The sequence below is a fragment of the Schistocerca americana genome, chromosome 3 (assembly GCF_021461395.2).
Source record: "Schistocerca americana isolate TAMUIC-IGC-003095 chromosome 3, iqSchAmer2.1, whole genome shotgun sequence".
Classification (NCBI taxonomy): Eukaryota; Metazoa; Arthropoda; class Insecta; order Orthoptera; family Acrididae; genus Schistocerca; species Schistocerca americana.
In genome coordinates, this window is record NC_060121.1 from 574,521,580 (window position 1) to 574,544,636 (window position 23,057).

At 42.6% G+C, this 23,057-nt stretch overlaps 1 protein-coding gene across 1 annotated transcript in view; it reads right to left on the minus strand.

Annotated features, from left to right (window-relative positions):
• Positions 1-9,710, minus strand: part of LOC124607325 (cholinesterase-like) — a 93,684-nt gene extending 83,974 nt beyond the window's left edge. The window contains exon 1 of the mRNA XM_047139626.1: positions 9,629-9,710. Within this exon, the coding sequence (XP_046995582.1) occupies positions 9,629-9,679 (51 nt within the window). The 5' untranslated portion in view covers positions 9,680-9,710. The remainder of the gene's footprint in view (positions 1-9,628) is intronic.
• Between the last annotated feature and the right edge of the window lie 13,347 nt (positions 9,711-23,057).

Consider the following 23,057-nt stretch of genomic DNA (forward strand, 5'->3'; position numbering starts at 1 on the left):
AGCTCATGATGTGACTGTGAGTTGAAACGAACACGTTACAGCTGACAACGCACGAAGAGACGTTGAAAATGCAACTATTTTTCACAAGTAGTTCGGAGTGCAGATGCTAGGGCTTGAAATGAAACAATGAATATTTTGTGCTGACCAGGATTCGAAATCAGATAGGAGCCTTTCGAGGAGGCCTAGAAGAGTTGGCAATCTTGGGGAACACAGTGAAATCGAATTCGAGTCCCAGTCCAGCACCACAATTTTCAACGTCTCAGTTTCAAATAAAGTAAGAGACTTGTGAACTTACATTGCCATGGATTCATTAAATGAAATACGTTTTCTAGTTTACGACGGCGTGCTGGTGACAGAGTCTCTGCCTTCCGGGGTTTCTCCATCTGTCACAGCTCAAACGAATGCCGCTCTGCCCCAGCCGGCAGCGAAGGGATGTTATCTTTACCGCGGATATTGAACTACGGAACTTACTGGCATTCTGCACTTGGCGTTGCTAGGGGTGAAGGACAGTTACTGTGTGTTAAAAATCTACACCTGACGTGAGATGTGAACCTACACGTTTTACACATCAATACAAGATTAATCCACCAGACCACAGAACCCCCTGCCATGCACATAATTATGAAATGTAGGGTATTCATTTAGATGTAGATGCAGATGTCAAGGGAAGGGTAACAGGAAGGAGGGCGGGATCTGGGAATGAATAGAAGTGCAGAAGTTCAAAATACAAGCGTGAAATGCTTTCAAAGTATTGCTTACTTATATGTTGCCACAGTTCGTTTTATTTTAAGACCGAGAGATAAGGAAGGACTGTTTTCAGAACGAAGAATGTGTTATAGGGAAGGGGAGATCAAAGAATACGGTTTCATAGGTGTTGAGAGGAATGATAGAGAGTAAAGACAGTAGCAATTAAAAGAGAAAATGTAGCGTCAATGGAAACCGCTAGATTTGTTTATAAAGTTTTGGGGGAGTGGAATAGAAGGGCACTTGCGGTGATAGTGTCAGAGAGAGTGTGAGAGAAAATAGAGGGGATATTAACAACGAGTAAATATAATATATTGCCTATTGTGTGGAGGACGGAGGTTGTATTCATGGATGGTGGGGAAGAGAGAGATATATTTGAAATAACAAAAACTACTGTGACAGAATCCATCTACGCTGATTAGTTTGTAAGTATCTAGACAGGGTATAAATGAAATCAAAATAGAATATTTAACAAACTGTATATTCAAAAGAAACCCACTTGAATTAGAAAGGCAACTCAAAGGAAAACTAACCCATATTGTATCTTTGCTGTTGCCACGCGATCTTCCACTAGCTTCCATTGAGGAAAAATGACGAAAAAGAAGACACAAAACATTTTATACAGAATCCTTCATTTTTTGTACTTCTATCATGCGTCTTCGCATAGAATGTATAAGCCGTCGGACGTAACAGCCTGAAGAAGCAACTTCCTCCTAGGCTTCCAGGACACAGTTCCAAAGAGCGTCCGCAGTAGTTGGTTGGTTTCGTGGCCACTTCACTGTTAATGTTCTGGCGACCTCAGCCCACATGTTTTCCATGGGGTTCATATCAGCCGCCCGTGGCGGCCAGTCCATGACGTTGACGCCAATCGTGGAGAGCCGCTGCTGAACAGATGCAGACTTGTGAATAGGAGAATGGTCCTCTTGCAATGTGGCGTCCCCTTCTGCGTACAGCATTCGCACTCACGGATACATCACATTTTCCAATATGTGGACATACAGCACGCTGTCCAGAGTTCCTTCTATCATGTGAAGAATTCCCGCCCCTCTCGCAGAAATCAAACCCAGCAGGTAACAGATAGCCGGCCACTTCTTCTCGTCATGGTTACATATTCTCGTCGATGGCGAGTCCCTTGCGGCCTGTAAACGATTCGTGGACCATCGTTACTGGTGGAAAACACCTTCTCATCAGTTAAAATGACGTTGTCCCACGACGCCCTCAGATGGAGCTCCGCAAATGCTAGCCGGTATAAAACGTTGTCTTCGCTGAGCTCTTATTTCACGGCGGATCGTCGTGCATGCAGTCCAGCGTGCCTCAGCCTTCATCGAATCGTGTCACTCGAGCCGAGGAAGTTGGTCTCCCGCCGCAACTGTTTCGCGTTCAGAAAGGGATTTTCTCTGCTCCTAGACACTAGGTCCCTGTCTTCCTGCTGTGAGCTCACTCTCTTCCTGCCTGAGCCAGGAGCCCTGTTGGTGGTGCCTCTTTCAAGGCAGATCCTCCACCATCTCGTTGCATTGGTATGTGGTACGCCATACCGTCTGCCAGCTTCTCTGATGGAACATCCTCCTTCTTCAATGAGAGCGACGACTCTATCTCAAATAGACATCTCCAGTGAGCCATTACGGCAGACAGCCTGATGTGTATTTCTGCTTGCCGCTCTTATACTGATGCCAGGAGAGGAGGTAAACATATTTACGTCAAACGGAGCGGCAGAGGAAGAGGCTTGCGGCGCAGCCGTGTTGGCTCGTCCCGGGCTGTTGACCCATCAACGCCACCGCCAGCTCGCTCCCTTCCGTCTCGCCTCGGCCATCCTGGCTGGCCCGTAGCTCGCGAGCCGCGGCTAGTACAGACCCGGGCCGCATGGCCACGATCACCCCTTGAAGGATCAAAAGTTACACCTAACCTACCCAAGTCTGTAGTATAAACTAACGCAGCTACAGCTATTATGCTATAACATGTGCAGGTACACCTACAGTTGACGATTCATTCAAACATTTGACGAACAATATGTTCAAAAATACATTCATTTTAAACATAGCTACGACAAAATATTTCACCTAGCTAGCAATAGCATGACGCAGGAAACTACTGTTTCTTGTAAGCGCTCTGCATTATACTATGTAGCCTTAAGAAAACGTGTGTTCAACCACGACAACTAAGTGGAATGTAAAAGTAAACAGGTCTGGCAGCAGATTCTCCAAATAACAGTATATACGTAGTATATAACACAGGTTTTGTGCCCATATAACATGTACTCAGTGCCTCGGAAACAATACGTGCTGCACGACGGAAATTACTTTCTGCTGAGGCACTTCATTTCCATTTCAATGATGCACGACTACTAGAGAACATTGCTCTTGACGCCAGTCAATCCACTTGTAAATTAACACCATGATATCGCAGATATTAAGCAACACGTTACTAGGGATGAGAAAGGCCTTAAGGTTTGCAACTAAAAATGCTACTCCTAGCTACTACTGAATAAGAATTTGATTGTTAACGTGTCTTCATAACCATATGTGCGGCGTTCGACTCTCAGTCAGAATAGACGTTATCGTCGTCTTATTTCTAGTTAAACGTGCGTACATCTCGCTAATGGTGGACCAACATTGGACATTTCTCGTCTGTTCCTGGTTATACGACGACGGCGGTAGGCGCCAAGTTCGAATTCCAGTCAGGAAATACAACTTCAGTCGTCATTTAAGGTTCCAGACTCGCTACTGGTGACAAACTGTGATATCTACATTCTGATTTTACGTACTTATTCAACAATCAGATTAGGTGCTGGGTTCGCATCCTTGACACCAGCATTACATGATGGCATTTCAATTTTAAACATGTGCATCCTTTGTTCCTTGACAATGCAACAATATACAACGTCTTTCGAGGTAATTGTCATGTTAGGGTTCCTGATTTAGTACAAACATTATCTTCATTTACGTTCAAGTTGAGAATTGATAACTGACACTGGTGCAAACGTCAATATTTGACGTCTCTTTCTGCCTAGTGATCGAGTCTCGATAAGGCACAAAGCTTTGCTTGGTTAACAATGGCTTTACGTTCTCGGTTTGCATCCGGATCCAGAACGAAGAGGTTGGCCATGTCATTTAAAGTACAACTTTGTGTAGAAGTAACTGTTGATGAGTAATGTGAACAATGATATTACTTGTGATTCGCTGTTCGTGTTGCTATTTCCGTAGAGTGCTTGCCGCCGTTAATCAAGTTTTCTACTAACTGCTTAGTATTACATAAAGTTGATGCGAAACCACTCCCCGTTGAACGTTGAACGACGTTCAGCATGTGTTGGGTAAACCTTTTAGACAGCAAAGAACTTGCCATACAACTTTATAAATCCATATACTGTCTCAAATATTTAATTGTGCTTAAGGATTACTGAACGATTTATGTGACAAAATTAGTTGTCCCATAATGCTTGAAATGTCACTTATTGTAATTAAGTTCAGTTTACAAACGTTAAGGACTGTCTGATCTCTTCTGTACTATCATGGTGTTACTTTACATCTGGACAGACTGTCATAAAGACCATCTTCTCTAGTAGTCTCTAGCGGTACCCATTGGGTATCTTACAATGACTGTACTGTGGAGGGCTGCGACGATGTGCGACACAGATATTCTATGTTGGTTGCATACATTCAGGTGCAGTCAACACGTTGTAATTCAGGTGTGACCCTTTTTTTTTTTGCTGTCGAGTGTACATCTTTCTGATTTTCACTGTTTCCTTTTTTTTTTATCCTAAGAAATAATTATGGGCGCAACTTCCAAGCCACCTTAGCGTTTGTTTAAAAATATTCATAACCAAATTTTCCACAAATTACTGGCAAATGTGAAAAATGATAACAGGAATAAGTTTATAGGACGAATACACAAGATTTCTGTAAGACAGATGCGTTTTTATTTACAGCTTGTAGAAACAAAACATGTTGAGCTCAGATATAAATTAAACATTTATTTTCCTGAGAGGTGGTTTGGTAGCGGTAAAGTATTTTTCCATTCTTCAGCAGTGACCTCTAAAATAAATCCTTTTTCATTTTCATCTTTCATTGGATTGTTACACTATGTGATCAAAAGTATCCGAACATCTGTCTAAATATGACTTACAAGTTCGTGGCGCCCTCCATCGGTATCAATATGGTGTTGGCACACCCTTAGTCGTGATGACAGTTTCCACTTTCACAGGCATACGTTCAATCAGGTGCTGGAAAATTTCTTAGGGAATGGTAACCCATCCTTCACAGCGTGCTGCACTGAGGAGAGGTACCAATGTCGGTCGGTGAGGCCCGGCATGAAGTTGGCGTTCCAAAACATACCACAGGTGTTCTATAGGATTGAGGTCAGGACTCTGTGCAGGCCAGTCCATTACAGGGATGTTATTGTCGTGTAACCACTGGCTGTTCATTATAAATAGGTGTTCGATCGTGTTGAAACATGCCGTCGCCATCCCCGAATTGCTCTTCAACAGTGGGAAGCAAGAAGGTGCGCCGGCTGGAGTGGCCGTGCGGTTCTAGGCGCTACAGTCTGGAACCGAGCGACTGCTACGGTCGCAGGTTCGAATCCTGCCTCGGACATGGATGTGTGTGATGTCCTTAGGTTAGTTAGGTTTAATTAGTTCTAAGTTCTAGGCGACTGATGACCTCGGAAGTTAAGTCGCATAGTGCTCAGAGCCATTTGAACCATTTGAACCAAGAAGGTGCTTACAACATCAATGTAGGCCTGTGCTGTGATAGTGGCACACAAAACAGCACGGGGTGCAGGCCCCCTCGATGAAACACACGGCTACACCATAACACCACCGCCTCATAATTTTACTGATGTCATTACACACACTGGCAGATGACGTTCACCGGTCATTCGCCAATCCCACACCCCGCCATTTTCTTTACCGTGATTCGTCACTCCACTCAACGTTTTTTCACTGTTCAATCGTCCAATGTTTATGCTCCTTACACCAAGCGAGGCGTCGTTTGGCATTTACCGGCTTGATGCGTGGATTATGAGCAGCCGTTCGACCATGAAATCCAAGTTTACTCACCTCCCTCCTAGCTGTCATAGTACTTGCAGTGGATCCTGTTGCAGTTTGGAATTCCCGTGTGATGGTCTGGATAGATGTCTGCCTATTACACATTACGAGCCTCTTCAACTGTCGGCGGTCTCTGTCAATCAACAGAGGAGGTCGGCCTGTACGCTTTTGTGCTGTACGTGTCCCTCCACGTTTCCACTTCATTATCACATTGGTAACAGTGGACCTAGGGATGTTAAGGAGTGTGGATATCTCGCGTACACACGTATGACAAGTGACACACAATCACCTGATCACATTCGAAGTCCGGGAGTTCCGCGGAGCGCCCCATTCTGCTCTCTCACGATGTCTAATGACTACTGAGGTAGCTGATATGGAGTACCTGGCAGTAGATGGCAGCACAATGCTCTTAATACGAAATACGTATGTTTCAGGGGGTGTCCGGATACTTTCGATCACATAGTGCATAATTTTGACTGAGTCTGATACAAAATTGTTAAGGCTTTCGTGGCCACTTGTTGACAAACTGCCTATTGGCTTCTGTCTCGGGTTCTTCGGCCGACGTTCATCTAATGATTTTTCTGACGTTTCGCCAGCACGACTGGCTGGCATTGTCAAAGATTCACCCTCCATTGCCGGTGGTGAACTGGAGCCGAGCTCGCGGCCGCAGACTAAAGGTACCTGGCGCGCCAACGTCCGAGGGCTTCTCCGCGGTCATTTCCGGTGCGGTTATCCTCTTGCTACCTGCGACGGTCGTTCGCTGCAGTACGGGAAGCCAGGATCCGTGTACCTTAAGGCCTTCCTCTTTCTTGTTCAAACTGTTCGCGTGTTTTTGTATTTCTACAGCTTCTCTGAACAAGCGCGTGTGATAGTGCTTCTCTACAGCCAGAACTTCCGTGTCGGCGAATTTTATTACGTGGTCGGTCTCATTCAGTGCGTGCTCTGCCACGGCCGATTTCTCCACCTGCCCCAATCTGCAATCGGCTCCTATGACGATCTTCGACGACTAAGTCGAAGAGAAAATCCCAACACCCAATCCATCATCCTGTTCCTGCCCATATAACACCAAACTTCTCGCCTACCTCAGGCAAGTACCAGACACACTCACAACAATCATCACAAATCACAGACACCAAAAACTATAGAAAGATCACACACACACGTTCACAGGGGAGTAAAAGCCGAAAGGCTACAGACTCCCCCTCACACTTCCCCAAAGAGGGGAAAGCAACAGATGAGAGCAGCAGCTCGGCTCCAGTTCACCTCCGGCAATGGAGGGTGAAGCTTTGACAATGCCAGCCACTCGTTCAAATGGCTCTGAGCACTGTGGGACTTAACTTCTGAGGTCATAGGTCGCCTAGAACTTAGAACTACTCAAACCTAACTAACCTAAGGACATCACACACATCCATGCCCGAGACAGGATTCGAACCTGCGACCGTAGCGGCCGAGCGCTTCCAGACTGTAGCGCCTAGAACCGCTCGGCCACCCCGGCAGCCAACGTCCACTTCCAGAGGCTTATTAGATAGATACATATCAACGGTTAACAGTTAGTAGGACAGCATCATAAAAATGTCGGAAACGAATGAAAGAAAGGGCATTTCCCGTTATTAAGTATGTTACAAAATAAAATACAGAACCTCTTACTCTGCACGTCTGTTCCAGAGAGCGAACAAGAAGCAAAGCGCGAGAACTGAAGCAAGAATAATTTGTACATCAGTTTTTTTCTTCAAACATATGATTCACATATTTCACATGGAATTTATCATATGCGCTAGTGACGTAGTCTGAAGCACATTTACATTCTTACTTTAAATAACTAATCGTTACAGAGGCCAATGGTGCAATGTGAAATCCGTACTATTCTTAGGGTCCACCCATCTTTGAGGGAGCTCATTGTTAAGAAATGCTCCTAGATGCAGTTACCAATGTGGAGGGGCTGCATTCTTTTGGACATGCTCTCAGAACTGAGGAAGAATCCATGTCTCCAATATGTCCGCAATAAATGAACGATTCGCAAATCTTTTTTTCCCGATAAACGACGTAAAACGCATGAAGCTTTGGAAGTCGCTTTATGCAGGAATTTGGTATCTGACAGCTATGTTTTCCGTATTTTTATGCTTTGACGGTTCACGTTGCCACTGAAATTGAACGTACGTTCATCACTGAACACCAAATATGAGACTATACTTCTTTCTTCCATCTCCACACTGAGACGCATAACCCTACATGTGTTTTCACCATAATGAAGGGCTTGTTGCGATGGAATCCATTGGTTGAAAAATAAACGGGGTAACAAAACGCGTCCATAAGCCACATGATGAATGGCTAAGACTCGGCTAGCGCGACGAGTTATGTGGACTATATGCAAAACTCTGCTGAATGCGTGCTACGTCACAGTGGTGACCTGTGTCTTGAAATTGCTCCTGCCATTGTCAAATGCTATGACCAGTAGGAGGTGTAATGCCGCACAGCTCTAACTTAAACGCAACCATTCGAATGGAGAACCCAAATCGTCTTTTGGACAGTCTTGTCTCGAAGCACAATGGCCAATATACTAGCGAGCGAGCGAGCGAGCTTTAAAGCGAGACCTCTACCGGCAGCCGCATAAACCGGCAACTTACGGCTTGCACAAAGGCATACATTTAGTTCAGACGCACAAGAAAAAATGTTCTCAAATCTTCATCCATTTCACCTTGTAAAACACTCTGTGTCGTAAAATTCCACACCGTTCCTTCCTTTATGGGGAGTATATTTATTACATTCTTGCTCATATGCGAAGCGTAACGAAAAAGAGGGAAACATGAGGGAAATTCGAAGGCAAGAATGGAAGTACAGGCAGACGGTCTTGCAAATGAACGTTTAGGTACTAAGATTAACAGTCGCGAGGCGTTATATACGAGATTAACGTTTTAAAAGTTAGTAGCAGAAACAAAATAAATTATCTTTCTTCTTAAGTACTAAGAGTATTAATCGTAAAACACTTATCAGGAAAAAAATTATGGCACTTTTATGGCGAAAAGACAATCATAGACAGCTGCTAGTGCTACTCGAATAAAAAGAAAGCCGTTTCTGACATGAAACATAAATTTGAGATTCCATATTCGTTAAGACATACGTATCAGGTTGGAGAAATTAATACATTTTTTAGAGTGTGAAGATATCAGAGCCGAGTTTCAAGCCTCCAACGACGAAAATACAAGGACCGCACAAGAAGTATAGAACGGAATCGATATGCTAATCAGGCAAAATCGCTGTGACCATACGGGCAATCGTCCCAGCGACACACCAGTTTGAAGACACCCGTTTTGGCAAAATAACGTGGCCTGCTGCATGAAGAAGTCAGTAACATCCTGCTGCACATCGTCGTCCGACAGGAATCGTCATTAGTTCGGGGTTTCTTTTAAGGGAACGACAGCGTGATAATCGTGCCTCTCACTGGCCTCCCAGATCGACCACCATCTTGTGTCGAACCGCAACCAGCGCGGAACTTGACGCACTATTCCACAACGGTGGTTTTCGAGAGACATGTTGATCCTTACATATTCTTCATTCTCTGATGGATGTCCACCGGTTGTTGTCCTTCCCCAGCCAAGAAAAGAATGATAGCAGGTTAGCCCTTTATGGATGCATACGGTAGTAGTGTCGTTATAATTTACGTTTCCGCATTTAACGAACACACGTCGGGAAGCCACGAATGCCACACTAATACCTTGCCAATATGTCTATACTTACAAATCCGCACTACGTTGCATATACGACGCAGTAACGCCCCCAAGCAGAAACTGCACTGCGATGTACATATTGTCACGGGTGAGATATTGCTAAAGGTGGCGCTGCGTTTACCTTGACCATGACCGCCAACCAGAGCAGAAGAAGGACGCACGTGGGAGACATTTTTATTGCCTGCGTGGTTGCTCATCTGGCTTGTAACTGCGACAAAAGGTAATAGCCACGTCTTCAGTAAGCAAGTCGCTGTACAAAGGTCAGCAGGCTAGCATGTGGAGGGAGAAATTGAAAACAGTGTCCGTTATTAGCCGTATACACATTATCAGATTTTAATCAGACTCTTTGATAAAATGTCTACTCTGTTGCCGGGGTTCAAGAAACTTATTAAAGTGGGAGCATCTAATGGTTTCACAGTCCAGAGATAGCAAAAGAGTAACTGGCGTATGTACTTCTGCATAGTTTACAAGTATGCCGCACGGCTGTGTCGTAGCACTGTAGCACCGAAAATTACACAAAGCATTACAAAGTCATCATACACGTAGTGTTTCGACAAGCAAAGTGGCCATTTGTGGGAAAGAAGTTTGCTTATGTAAAACAAACCAAAAACACACAGATATCCCAAAAACGTATTAGTTCACATTTAATCTTACACAAACTTTAAGGTAGACAGTTTTTTTTCTTCAACATTATTGCTCTTCTTCTCTTCACATAATTCGATAAATGCAACACGAAACACACGTCAAATTGCAATGGAGGTCAGTACGTACTTTGGTAAGAGTAATTCCGTCCGCAATGTGCAAATAATGGAAGGTCGCACAGTAAGTTTCTCATTCGAGTATTGCGTTTGGATCTACGTTGTTTTTGAGAAAATTGTGTCACACCCAGTGTCAGAAGGAGAAACGTCTAAAGCCACATGCCAGACTTCCACAGCGGCAGGATCGTGGCATATCAACACCGCCGTTTATTGAACCACGATATTTGTTGTTAGAACTGGTAGGGATCCACAACTGTCATGCGAGTACGGAATCTATTGTTTCTGGAGAGCCACACTAAGCGCCACGCAGCGTCTCAACGGCCGCACACGACTAGCGCCACAAGGCTACGCATTGTTTGTCCGGTTGTGCAGTGTCGTACAGGTTGAGCTCGTTTGCGGCAAGACAGGAGTTCACACGGACAGAGATATTGTTGTGGGTCTCCACGGTTTACGAAATAGACGCGGCTTTTCTTTCTAAACTCTGATGTACCTACGATGGCGTCGCTGTTCGCTGGCCACCCGAGTGATCCTTGCCTCTATCTACCACCAGCGCTGCACACTGCTAGTTGGAGCTTGCGCGAGGAAAAAATATACCTTACGCTGGATCGAACCGTCGAAGTGGAGGAGCGCACTTATTAGCCACCGACCGCGAGAAGCTTTTACCTATTCCCAGCGCCCAGGAGTAACCAGCGTGGAGCTACCTTCTTCAAGTCACAGTCCACCACTGCATCAGTGTAACTCTGCGTCGATACCGGTACAATGAGCCCTCCATCGAATTAAAGCCCCTAAAACCTGCAGAACGTGGCTGTCCAAATGTGTCGATCGTCGATCCCAGGTTTCCTTGTGGTCACTAGGATTTTCCCCCAATCCTTAGTCTTCGCTCTGATGAACACATTACAACTTGTGATTTTTCTCAACTCGTTAGGTGAGTAATGGTGGTGCGCTCTTACACGATACCTCCACCGCACATCTACTGTTTGACAACGTCCGCTACCCTGAAACATTACGCCAGGGAAAGGGAGGTTTCCAATAGTTTCATTGGTTACCACTGAGCGAAATGCCAAAGGGCTACATTGTATCGAAAAGGAAGGTAGGATACTAGTGACTATGTCACTCGTGGCCCGACACTTCGGACTACTTACTTATCATTTACTCCAGGTAACCCATTCCTGAACAGGTACTCGTACAGGCAAGATTCCTCTATCCACATTCGAGGGGCCACTGTCGATGAGCCTACTACTAGCGTTAGAAAGAATACTTTCGATACGTAAGACGAGTTCTCGCCGAATTCGCTTACGCGAGTCTCTACTGCAAATAGTTGCTACATACCGTTTACCGTTTACATGCGTAAGAGATAGGAAAAGAGAAATATAGTGAATTATAGTATATAGTTATATAAATTAAGGTATTAGAGATTTAACTGTCAATGAGGAGAGACAAAACTTGACTCTCACTGCAGTTAATGTACCGGTACCTGAGGAAGGAAATAAAGAGGAGCCTACAGAGTTCTACACAAACTGCAGTTAGTTTGGGACATATATACAACAAGCATAAAACAATATTGACCGGACATTTAAACACAAGGGTAGGGAATAAAACTATCCCAAATATTATGTGAACACTGGGAGAAAACTTCATAAATAACAATGGAACATTGAGAGATTTGTTTCTTTTAACAAAGTAAAGATAACCATTATTTCCTTCTGCAAAAAGCTAACCATTACTTCACATGGTAAGCTCGAGGATTTAAATCTACTACTGATTTAATTACCATTGATGAAGAAAAAGATACAAGTTCATAGAGGCGATGTAACGTACAGTACGTTCTGACCATTTCTTGGTGATATCTCAAATAGATATATACCTCCTACGGAGAAAGAACGAAAAGTTCACACATGGAAAAATGAAGGAAGAAATCCACATAGGACATCTACTAAATACGAGCATACGAGATCTGTACCACATGACACTTAATTAAGAAGTGGAACGGGAAGAAGAAGCGGAATAAATAGAAATGGAATGGAAAAATTTAGAAGCTGAGGTTAAGAAAGCATCTGGTGACGCCTTAGGAAAGAGGAAGAACATGAGAAGGAAGAAAGGGTTAAAAATCTGGATGCCAGGGTTAGATACTGTTATGAAGTAAAAACAAGACTTTAAGAATGTTAAGAAACCAACAAAGCAGAATCATCAAATTTATAAACAAGACAGAACTGCGGCAAATAGCAAATCCAGAAAACGAGTTGGTCAACATTTTTCTCATAGTTTTATAAGCATAACAGAGGGCGATGTTCACGGAGAGCAAAAGATAGCTTGTAAAACAACGAAAATATTCAGTCAAGCAGAGAAAGAAGTCCTGAAATAAATAACATCCACAAAGCAAGATGGACAGCACATTACATGAACCTGTGATATGAAGAAACCAGCTCCATAGAGAATAAAGAGAATAAAATTGAAATAAGATTTGTGGACGATTTATGTTTGGATGAATTATGAGAAGCCCTCAGTTCCACAAAGAAGAAAAAAGGTACTAATCAGGAAGTTAAAAACGCTGAAAAGTTAAAATATGGAGGCATACTACTACAACAGGGCTGGAACAAGTATTTAATATGCGCTGGAGAAATGGAGTTATTCCTAAAGCATGGTCACAAACAGAAGTGATATCACAGTTTAACAAAAAAAGACCGCAGCAACTGCGAGAACTATAGAGGAATCAGCCTGTTGGGCACCGCATATAAAGTTTACGCAAGAATAGTGAACCAGAGGTTACAGATTGTAGCTGAGAGTTCATTAAGCGAAGAACAAGCGGATTTTCGGAGGGACTGGTCGACAGTAGATGCACTATTTATAATAATCGAAAAACAGAGAGAGTATAATATGAAAATTAATTTAGCATCCTTTGATTTTATTGAGGCATTAGATAATGTTCATAGGAAGGAGCTTAAATAATTACGATGAAAAACCTAAAAAACGTTTTAAGGAGTGTACAAACACACTGTTGTAATTTTAGATGTAAGTGGTACTCTAAGTAAAACAGCTTATGACAATCAAAGGCGTTAGACAATGGCGCAACATTTCATCCGCACTTTTTAACATTTATTTAGATGATTCAGTTCGGAAATGGAAGGAGATTTTTAATTCTGGGGTTAAGAATAACCGAAATCCTCGCTTGAATTGCCTTTTATATGCTGGCGACGCCTCGTTGCTTGCGGAGAATGAAGATGACTTACAACGGGGAACACATTTATTAGCTAGGATCTGTAAAGAGTAAAATTTGGCAATTGCAGAAAAGGAGGTAAATTCAATGGCTTTTGAAGAAAAACATTCATTACAGACAAAAACTGCGATTAGTAACAAGACAATGGACGTCGGCAAACATTTTAACAATGTAGGTTCTGTAGTCACGTATAAGTATGACGAAGATTTAGAGAACAAATTAGCAATGCTTGCGAGTGCATGTGGAAAAATAAACAGAGGTCTTAAAAACATAATTAAGAAGGAAAGAAGATTGAAATTTTATAAGTCAATGGGAGGTCAAATGCATATTTACGGAAGTCAGTCGTGAGTCATAAATGAAGGTCAAGAAAGTCGCATACAAGCAACAGAGATGAGGCTTTAAAGAGCAGTAAAGGGCTGCACAAGAGTCAACATATTTCGAAATTCGGAAGTTAATGAATGACTGAATGTATTTAATATCCTCAATAAAATAAAAGAAAACAGGGAAAACTGGAACGAAAATCAGGAAGAATTAGTGGAAAGATCAACTTCCCACATAAGAAGGCTTAAGCCATTTGGGAGAAGAAATCAAGAAAGGCTGAGGAAATGGTGGGTCCCATAACAGCAAAAAAAAAGCCTAACACTCGAAGGGAAGATGATCATGATGACGCCGTCTACCGTAACCGGACAAAAGTAGGAATTGGCAGGTCCAAGACAGATATTTGGGTGATCGGCGTGAAGTGTGTGGAGGGTGACATCGTTGACCCACACTGGCACAACGATAACTAACGAATCCCTAGAAAAATTCCCTACTAGACACCTATATGATGACCCACAGCTAATACATAACTACATATCGTACCACTTATCAAACCACAAACACCTGTCCATCCCATCGGTTCTAAGGACCGCCATCAACGCCAGGACAAAAAACCTGTCCCCCATTAAAACTCTTAAAATACTACAAATTATAACTGATCGTACAGTTACCTCCTCTCAGTCACCTTCCCTTCATATTCAAATCCTCTACCTATTCTGCCCAGATCAAAAATTCCTAAACTTATATACCCATCACCTGAGATCAGGAAAAACGTCACAAATCTCTCATAAAAAAACATATTCTTAAAATACCGAAACATTTAAATTCCAAACTGACCTGTGCAAAATTTTCTGTCGTCACAAGGAAAAAAATTGGGCTCACTATAGTGCTGATCGTGTTGTGTATAGTAATGAAATTCTCTTTATTTAAACGAACTGCATCTCCATCTTTTTATATGCAGGCGACGCGTCGTTGCTTGCGGAGAATGAAGATGACTTGCAAACTTCATGAAAACCAGTTTTCTATAATGTGCAAAAAAGGCTAATATTTATATCACGGTCGCTCCTATAACAAGCGGGAAATTCAGAACATAGTTAAGTAATCTAGAGTTACTTTTGATAAAATGACTACACGAAATTAAAGGATAAATACTTAATCAAAGCATCATAGCTACATATCCCTGGCAAAATATAAACCCTAAAGGCAAGTGACAAACACCTCTTCTGGTATTTCTTTGCTTATATTTACTTGTAATGTGAACTAAATACATCATTTCATAATGTCAACACCTCTTCTGGCACAAGTATCGTCAAATCGTAATTGAATCGGCTTATCTACCCGCGTATGAAAGGAAGTGAGGATAAGTTGTTTACCAAATATTAGCTGCGTGATAAGATAAACTTAAGAGCCACTCATCATATCGTCAAGACAGAAGCACCAGTATTACACCTCCAACAAAAATAAAAATTTATACATCCAGGCCACAGATTTGAAATCTCAGATTTTCCTGGATTATACAATGTTAAGATAACTTACAGGAATGCGGCCGGGTGCAGCTTTGTCTTGAAGATGACAGGGTGGTCGCCTGTCAAAATATCGGCGGTTGTAGACGACATTACTCAGCTGCATTCCCGTAAGTTATCTGAACAGTGCATAGATTTTGTTCTGTATGTTTTGTTAGTAGAACGTTACTCGCATAATTAGCTCTAGCTCCAGATCTGCTGCAAGAAACCAGCTAATTGGAATTTCAGTAAATATTTGCAGTGCATTTAATATCATGAGATTAAATCTCCTTGCTGTGAAATTAGTATTTATTTTAAATTTAGAGTAAGTCCGCGGTTGCTAACAACACTGTAATCGGAATGAAATTGATGCAAAGGTTTTCTGGGTAGACGATATATTATTCTCATTTTTAATTATTTTATTAAGCCTTCTATCAACCAACACATTTCAGATTGTTGTGTTTCATTTATTATCTACAACAAACTTTTTATAACAGTTACTTTTCTCCTCTTTACAAGTTTCGATTAAGCGTTTACTGTAGTCTAGTTGTGAAACCATCTGTATTCGCTAACACAACGGAAAATGGCTTAAATGCTAAGATTTTATGGGCCATCTTCGAAGAAAATTCAGAATCTACACAACCTGTCCTTGTTTTGTACAAGGTACATCACTATGTCCAAACGAAACATCGAATATTTCTTAGCTGCAATCGCTTGATACTTCTTCTTCTGTTTCCTGGCCGTAACTCGTATGTTCATAGGGTCAACATGTCATGATTTGACAATGTTAGCCTTAGGACGGCCGGATGCTCTTTCTGTCGCCACTCTTCAAATCCCCCCCCCCCTCGCCCCCTCCCATCTCTGTAGGAAATTATTACATCCCACCTGTCTGCATCTAGTGATATCCCATGTGAATGTGTGAGAATGTGTTTCGAAATGTTCGGGAATCATGTAACTAATCGGAGGTGTTGGGACCAGTCCAGCATTCACCTAGTTAGGCGTGTAAAACCGACTAATACCATTGAGGTTAGCCAGCACACCAGTCACCGGGCGGATTCGAGCCGGGGCTGGCGTGTCTGCCGAAACCCAGAAGCGACGTGATGACACACTCAGCTATCCGGACAGGAAAAGTCACTGGATATATGTTGATATAATCAGCCTTATTTTAACCGACTCTACTGTACATAAGCCCAATGCTTCCTCCTTTTCTGTAATTGATTATCCATAATTTCTACTACCCTACATCCTCATATTGGAGTACACAGAAAGTCTACACCCAGGAAAATGATTATAAATATTCATCATTACAATTAGAACTGAAATTACGCTCTTCCGTCCCGTCTTCATTAACTATTTCTTTATCCATTGGTTTTCTGTAGTTACAAGCTACATTTCTACTACTGACTTTCAGATTAACTTCCACAGAATTATAACTTCTTATCTGTCCAAGAATATATTGAGACATACGGGCATCCTCATTGCAACTGCTAGTAATGCTTCGCTTTTAACCTTTCCCACATCTATAGTGTCGACATGCTCAATATTTCCAGCTTGTAATTTTCCACATTCTGTTTCTTCTTTCTATTACATGTCTTCTATTCTGAATTCATCATCTAGAATACGCTGGCTCAGTATCCACACAAAGTTTTCAATGAAGAGGAGCTTCATATCGTGTTTATCGTTAACCTCTAACTTTTACTTGAAACCGCTTATTTATCTACTTTGAAGCATTTCTTTTTTTTTTTTTTTTTTTTTCAAATCTTGGCACCAAGTCCTTCGTGTAATGCATTTCCTATTATGATATTCATTATCTGCTAACATCATTACCAAATAATATATGTCTACAATCTGCCACTTAAACGTACACCAGCATCTTTTCATTCAAACAAACTTCATTAAAAACATTTAGATTCGATTGTTTGTCTAGAATCGATTGCTTCCACAAAATCTTCATTACCGGCATCGTTATTCATATCAGCTAATAATAAATTAGTGAGATGTTATCTTGCATTGAGACATTTTGAATATTGTTGACATAAACAGTATCACTCACTGATGTATACCTAGCAGAATTCATCATGTTCTCCTTTTCAATTACAATATTACTGTCAGTAGCACATTCTTTTTCTGTAAATTCAATTCCTCTTTCACCAACAATGTAGATGATTCTAATTGAATGGTTCAACTGTTCAAGTATTGCATAGTTTTCACTCAAACTATCTGATTAGCCTGCAAATATTTTGCAATGCTAGCAACGCAAAATTCTTGGAATTCTTACTGAATGTCAGAATTTTCTCTCTTAAAACATTAATAATTCGGTACTAACCGGAACGCCCTCTGTCCTTAGTTTCGTTTATTTTAATATTCTATTGTTACGCAATACTACGTCTATTTTAAACTCTTTACGTTCTATCTTTAACTGAATGCTCCGTCGGTGCTTCTCAGAACATGGTTACTTTAAATAGGAAAAATCTCCTAATATTCCACAAAATTACATTTATTCCGTCACAAACCGGTTTTCCGCTTCTTAGGCCTTTTTCAGATGACCAGTAAAGATGCCTAATAAGACCATTGCTGGCTCATATAGGATAAATATAATTTTGAGGAACATTAGGAAGCGTTTCCCATTTAATATTACTTTCAATTCTCTTCATTCGTAGCTGATGTCTACATGTCCACTCATGGTCCTATTTCTTAAATACTAATTTTCCGCGCTATATGTTGCAGGTTGGACACATGATTGTCAGTTTCCTTACTAAGTTCTGCTTGTGTAAATATTTATTGAGCTTTGGAATTGTTTAGTTCCTCCTTCCTCCTGTTCTGCATTTGTTATGATTATGGCTATGAACCTGATTACGTGTGATCTGCTAATTTTCTCTTTCCATATTTCCAGTTTCTGTTGTGACCGTTCTGTGTCTTTCAGCCCAGTTACCATTCGGTCTATTGTCACATCTATTATTTTTCTATTTTGTGCTTATTTTCCTCTCTGACACAATGTCTGGCACATATTTTCCACCCATTCGGTTGCTTCAGTACTAGTACAGCACACATTTCCTATTGATATATCTTGGTTGCTAGTATCAGGTGTGAAATCAGTTGGGCATGGAATAGATTGAAGGCATCACTTTATTTTTAAGAAGTCCAGCTGTCATGTCTCTAATCACTCCAGTTTCACTCCTTTTTCCAAAATTTGTTGGGTGGTTACCGTTGCTGCTGTTGTTGTTGCTAATTATGTTGTAGGAAATGCTCTTGCTACTGATCCTGCTACGGCTGTAGCAGTTTTTTACACATCTACAAAAAAAAAAAGTTCTGCCCTTGAATGACACACTCATCGCATACTTCTTTTCTTTCGTCGCGGATACCTAGATACACTGGATTTTACTTAGAATAGATGCATTTAGGCTGCAAAGACACGGAGCACTAATTCAGCAGAAGGACGGTTAGACCATGAGCAATCACAAATAGCCGAATGTGAAGCCAAACTTGTCACCGCTGAGACAGTACTATTTCCACTGTATATCCAGACAAATTCAAATGTGTAACACCGACATCAAAGTGGACAGTTACTGCCGGCTGCAAATACAAACACTGTGTGATTGGATCGCTTTTGTTTCTTTATTTGACCTTCAGACCTTCATTTACATTTCCCCCCTTGATTGGGAGACGGGGGGGGGGGACGGATAAACCTCCGCCCAAAAAGACTGCCGTGTCATCCTCAGCCGATAGCATGGTCTCGCAGCCGATGTCACTTTTCGTTACCGGAGCCACTACATTTCAGCCATGTAGCTCCTCAAATGGCCTCACTAGGGCTGAACCTACACCGCTTGCCAATAGCGCTCGGCACCCTCAGATTGTCACTCATCCAAGTCCTAGCCAAGCCCGACAGCCTTTAATTTCGATGATCTGACGGTAACCAGTGTCAACACTGTGACAAGGCCATTGACGGGGGGGGGGGGGGGGGGCATATACCATAAGCGGAGATAAAATTGGCACTCTTCAGTCATTGTCTTGTAAATTATACAATTTTAAAACAAAAAATAGTTAGAGAAAATAAGAATGATTCTGATCTCTGGATGCCGAACATGGTGGTATTGAAGTAAAACACGTTCCTGGAAATCAAAAGGTCGCGGGTTCGCTTCCTGAAAAACTTCACTCTACTTTTAACAAAGCTCAGTGATATGAAGATATGCCAGGAATGACACGTGGTTCGTATTCCTTGCAAAACACGAGGTCTCCTTTCCCCCGTAGGTTTGCTGTGGTAAGGTAGGGGCAAGCAAATCCCCGAAATTGAGTCAATCTGAAACACTTGCACCACGCCTTTTGGCCACATGGGATTTTTATTATAGTCTGTGACAGACAGGGTGATGGGAACGTGATGTTCAGTTTCATTTTTGTGAGCCGAATACAGTGGCGGCTTCTGGTAATTCTGGATAGATGGTGGAATGTGGAAAGCAATGAACTTTATAACCCAGCTCTAAATGTTGCATCGATGTCGGTAAGTTAGGTGAAAAACACAACATTCACAACGTGTCTACCAACGAGAAGTCGCTCCAGTGCCGTCTGGCTGTGTTGCAGCTGCGCGCGATTCCAGCTGTCAAGCAGACACACCTACCTGCCACTGCCAGCCGGCATACATCAGCATCCCTGCAACCTGCGAATTCAATTGCCTTGCCTTAAAGGACGAGTTGTGACGTTGCGCTCTTCCTGTTGGCACATGCACAAACGTTGTGTGAAGTCAAGCGCCACGGAAGAGTGTGACAGGCCAGAAAATAAGTAACCCACGCTTCTGATTAAAACAGACTATATTTTTGAGTCTTTATGTCCTGTCTTAAGTTGGTTTATATCATTGTCATATTCGGATAAAAAATGGATATATGTAAGAACAGAATTCAAAGTGCCTTCACAAAAGCCACTTATTATGAATCATTGTCTCCCCAATGGATAGTTTATGAACTGGAGACTCCAGTGGGAGATAATTCAGTAAGCGAGCACTGCACACATCTCCTACGATTCCTCTACAAAATACGCTGCCACACAGGACTTTATACACGAAACGCTAGGATATTTAAGATAATGCGAAGCAACATTGCCATATAAGACCCTCTACGACTATTACCTTTACTTACTCAGTCGCGACCATAAAGCTGTCCGCGACAATCTACGACAACACTGAGAATATACACAGTAAGGCTGTGAGTATAACTTTACTTACCAGTGCAGTTGTGAGACATGATGCAGTAGTATCACCCTGTTTATTTGATCTAACCTCGTCTAAATCTGTTGTTATTGACATCACTGAGAAAACGAGTCGCTTCCCACTCAACTCTACATGGTATTTCTTTGTAATATTAGACAATGTAACATTAAAGTTCATTGAGCCTACGAGAGTGGACTTCCTCCAGCTACATAGTCTCCTCTCAGCCAGCACTCATCGCAACCTGCCCGGACAAGCAGACTCTACTCCTATTTGCAAACTTTTTATCTCCTGCGGCATCAGATCTGTCACTTTAAATGTAGCTGAAATATGCGTACAACCTTCCTCTGTAAAAGCGTCGTCCCCTGCGGCATTATCCTCGATCATGACGACGCTCCAGACAGTAAGATGTCAACACAAGCGAAAAAAATGTCACAGCTCAGAAGTTCAGTTCATGTAAGATGTAAGATAAGTTAAAAACGCCACATTGCCACAGATTTCACTACAATTCTTCCTAATGCCACCGTGGACGTGTGGAACGACCAGAAGGTCGTCACACTCACTCTTACTCACATTTCACTCCTTCCTTTGACGCCTGATGGAGGTCATAACCGTGACACCCAGCGTTGAAATCACGCGGTTTTCTGATGAGTGACCGAGGAAAACATTACAGACACACCGCCACTCAGAACTGTCACGAAAAGTCCACAGGGGGTGGCAAAAATGGCGTCAATGAAACCACCGTTTTCCCTTTAGTGTTTATTCCCAAACACTTCGTGGTCGAAAACGACAGTTCGTGGTGAGCAACGGGTAGACGTTCTCCCCAAACTTCGACGCTGTTAACACTCTCGGGCTTTTCAGCCCTTCTCTGTGGACGTTGTGGGGCTGCTTGCCCATGGAACGTGATCACACGCGTTTGGCGCGCAGCGCGACCGCATTTTTTGCCTCTCTTGTACAACTTCGAACCACGAGGGAACGTTCCAAGCCATTCGACAAAGATGAACGTGATCCGAATCAGCTAAAGGTGGTTATGCTCTTTTAGCGCTCTGTTTATGTAGCGTGATCACGGGGCATGCGACATTGACATATATGTGAAGAAACCCGCCATAGCACCTGCCCACTTCTACTGAGAATTTTATAAATGTACCTGTACAGACAGGCCAACGGCTTTGCCGCAGTGGTGACACCGTTTCCCGTCAGATCGCAGAAGTTAATCGCTGTCGGGCTGGGCTAGCACTTGGATGGGTGACCATCCGGTCGGCCGAGCGCTGTTGGTAAGTGGGGTACACTCAGCCCTTGTGAGGCAAACTGAGGAGCTACTTCATTGAGAAGTAGCGGCTCTGGTCTCGTAAACTGACATTCGGCCGGGAGAGCAGTGTGCTGACCACATGCCCCTCCATCTCCGCATCCAGCGACGCCTGTGGACTGAGGATGACACGGCGGCCGGACTGTACCGTTGGGCCTTCCAAGGCCTATTCGGACGGAGATTAGTTTACCTGTAGAGACAGAACCATGACGAAGTCCTAGGGGCTTGGAAACATGCAACACTTACGACACTCTCAGCTTCTCGATGGCCTGTAATCAGGCGCAAGGGCAGCGCAGCGGCGGCGAAAGACCAGCTGTGCAGCCTGGTTGCATCTGACGGGGACTCTAGTCTGTCTGTACATCCACATTTGTAAGGTGCTCAACTAACGCGGGTGGGTGGCACCGACGACTTTGCAAACTGGGTGATCTTAGAAGAAACCTTAGACATTTTATTCACGCGTGTGTCAGTGTCGCATGTTCCCCATGATCACCCCACGGGAAGAATCGCAATAGGAGGTATGAAAAAGGATAAGCACCTTTTGCTGCTTCAGACCACGTTGAAATTTCGTCGGGTTAACAGTCCATAATGGTTCCAACCTGTACACGAGAGCAAAAACTGCGGTCGCGCTGCGCTCCAAAGAGGTATGTCAACGTTAACGTATGGGTAAGGTGAGCTGGATCCTTCACTTGGATGGAGTGTAATATGAAGTTTTGCTTATGGCTCGTTGGAAAACAAGAACCGACCATTCCTTGATCAAAATATTTGCACTCAGATCATTAATAAATGTCGAGACCAAGAGCAACTTGATGCGGAAGCATTTTTGCTCACTAGTGGATCCAGGTGTCAGAATCGATATCTCCAATACTAAATCACATGCCATTCCAAAGCCTCAAAGTTCAGATTACTTTCATAATTTTATTTAAGTATGATGCATATTAACATAATTTCATCCAAACTATGTACAAAATTTTGAAGTATTGTGAGAATGCTGTTTTTCGTATATTGCTGCTGACGTAATGTGTTATAAGATTTTATTAACAGGTAGTCTTTCAGTAGTAAATGTTTCTTTTTCAACGATACAATCCCTCTAAAATTTATATTTGATTCAAGAATCTACTTGAAACAGACAAGACTGTGTAGTGAAATGTTGTCTTTATCACTCTCAGCTAATTCCTAAATTTATTCCCATATCTTCTCCAGCGGCATAAAAAACTAGTATCTACCAACAATCCCATCTGTCCCCGTCGAAGGGTCTACA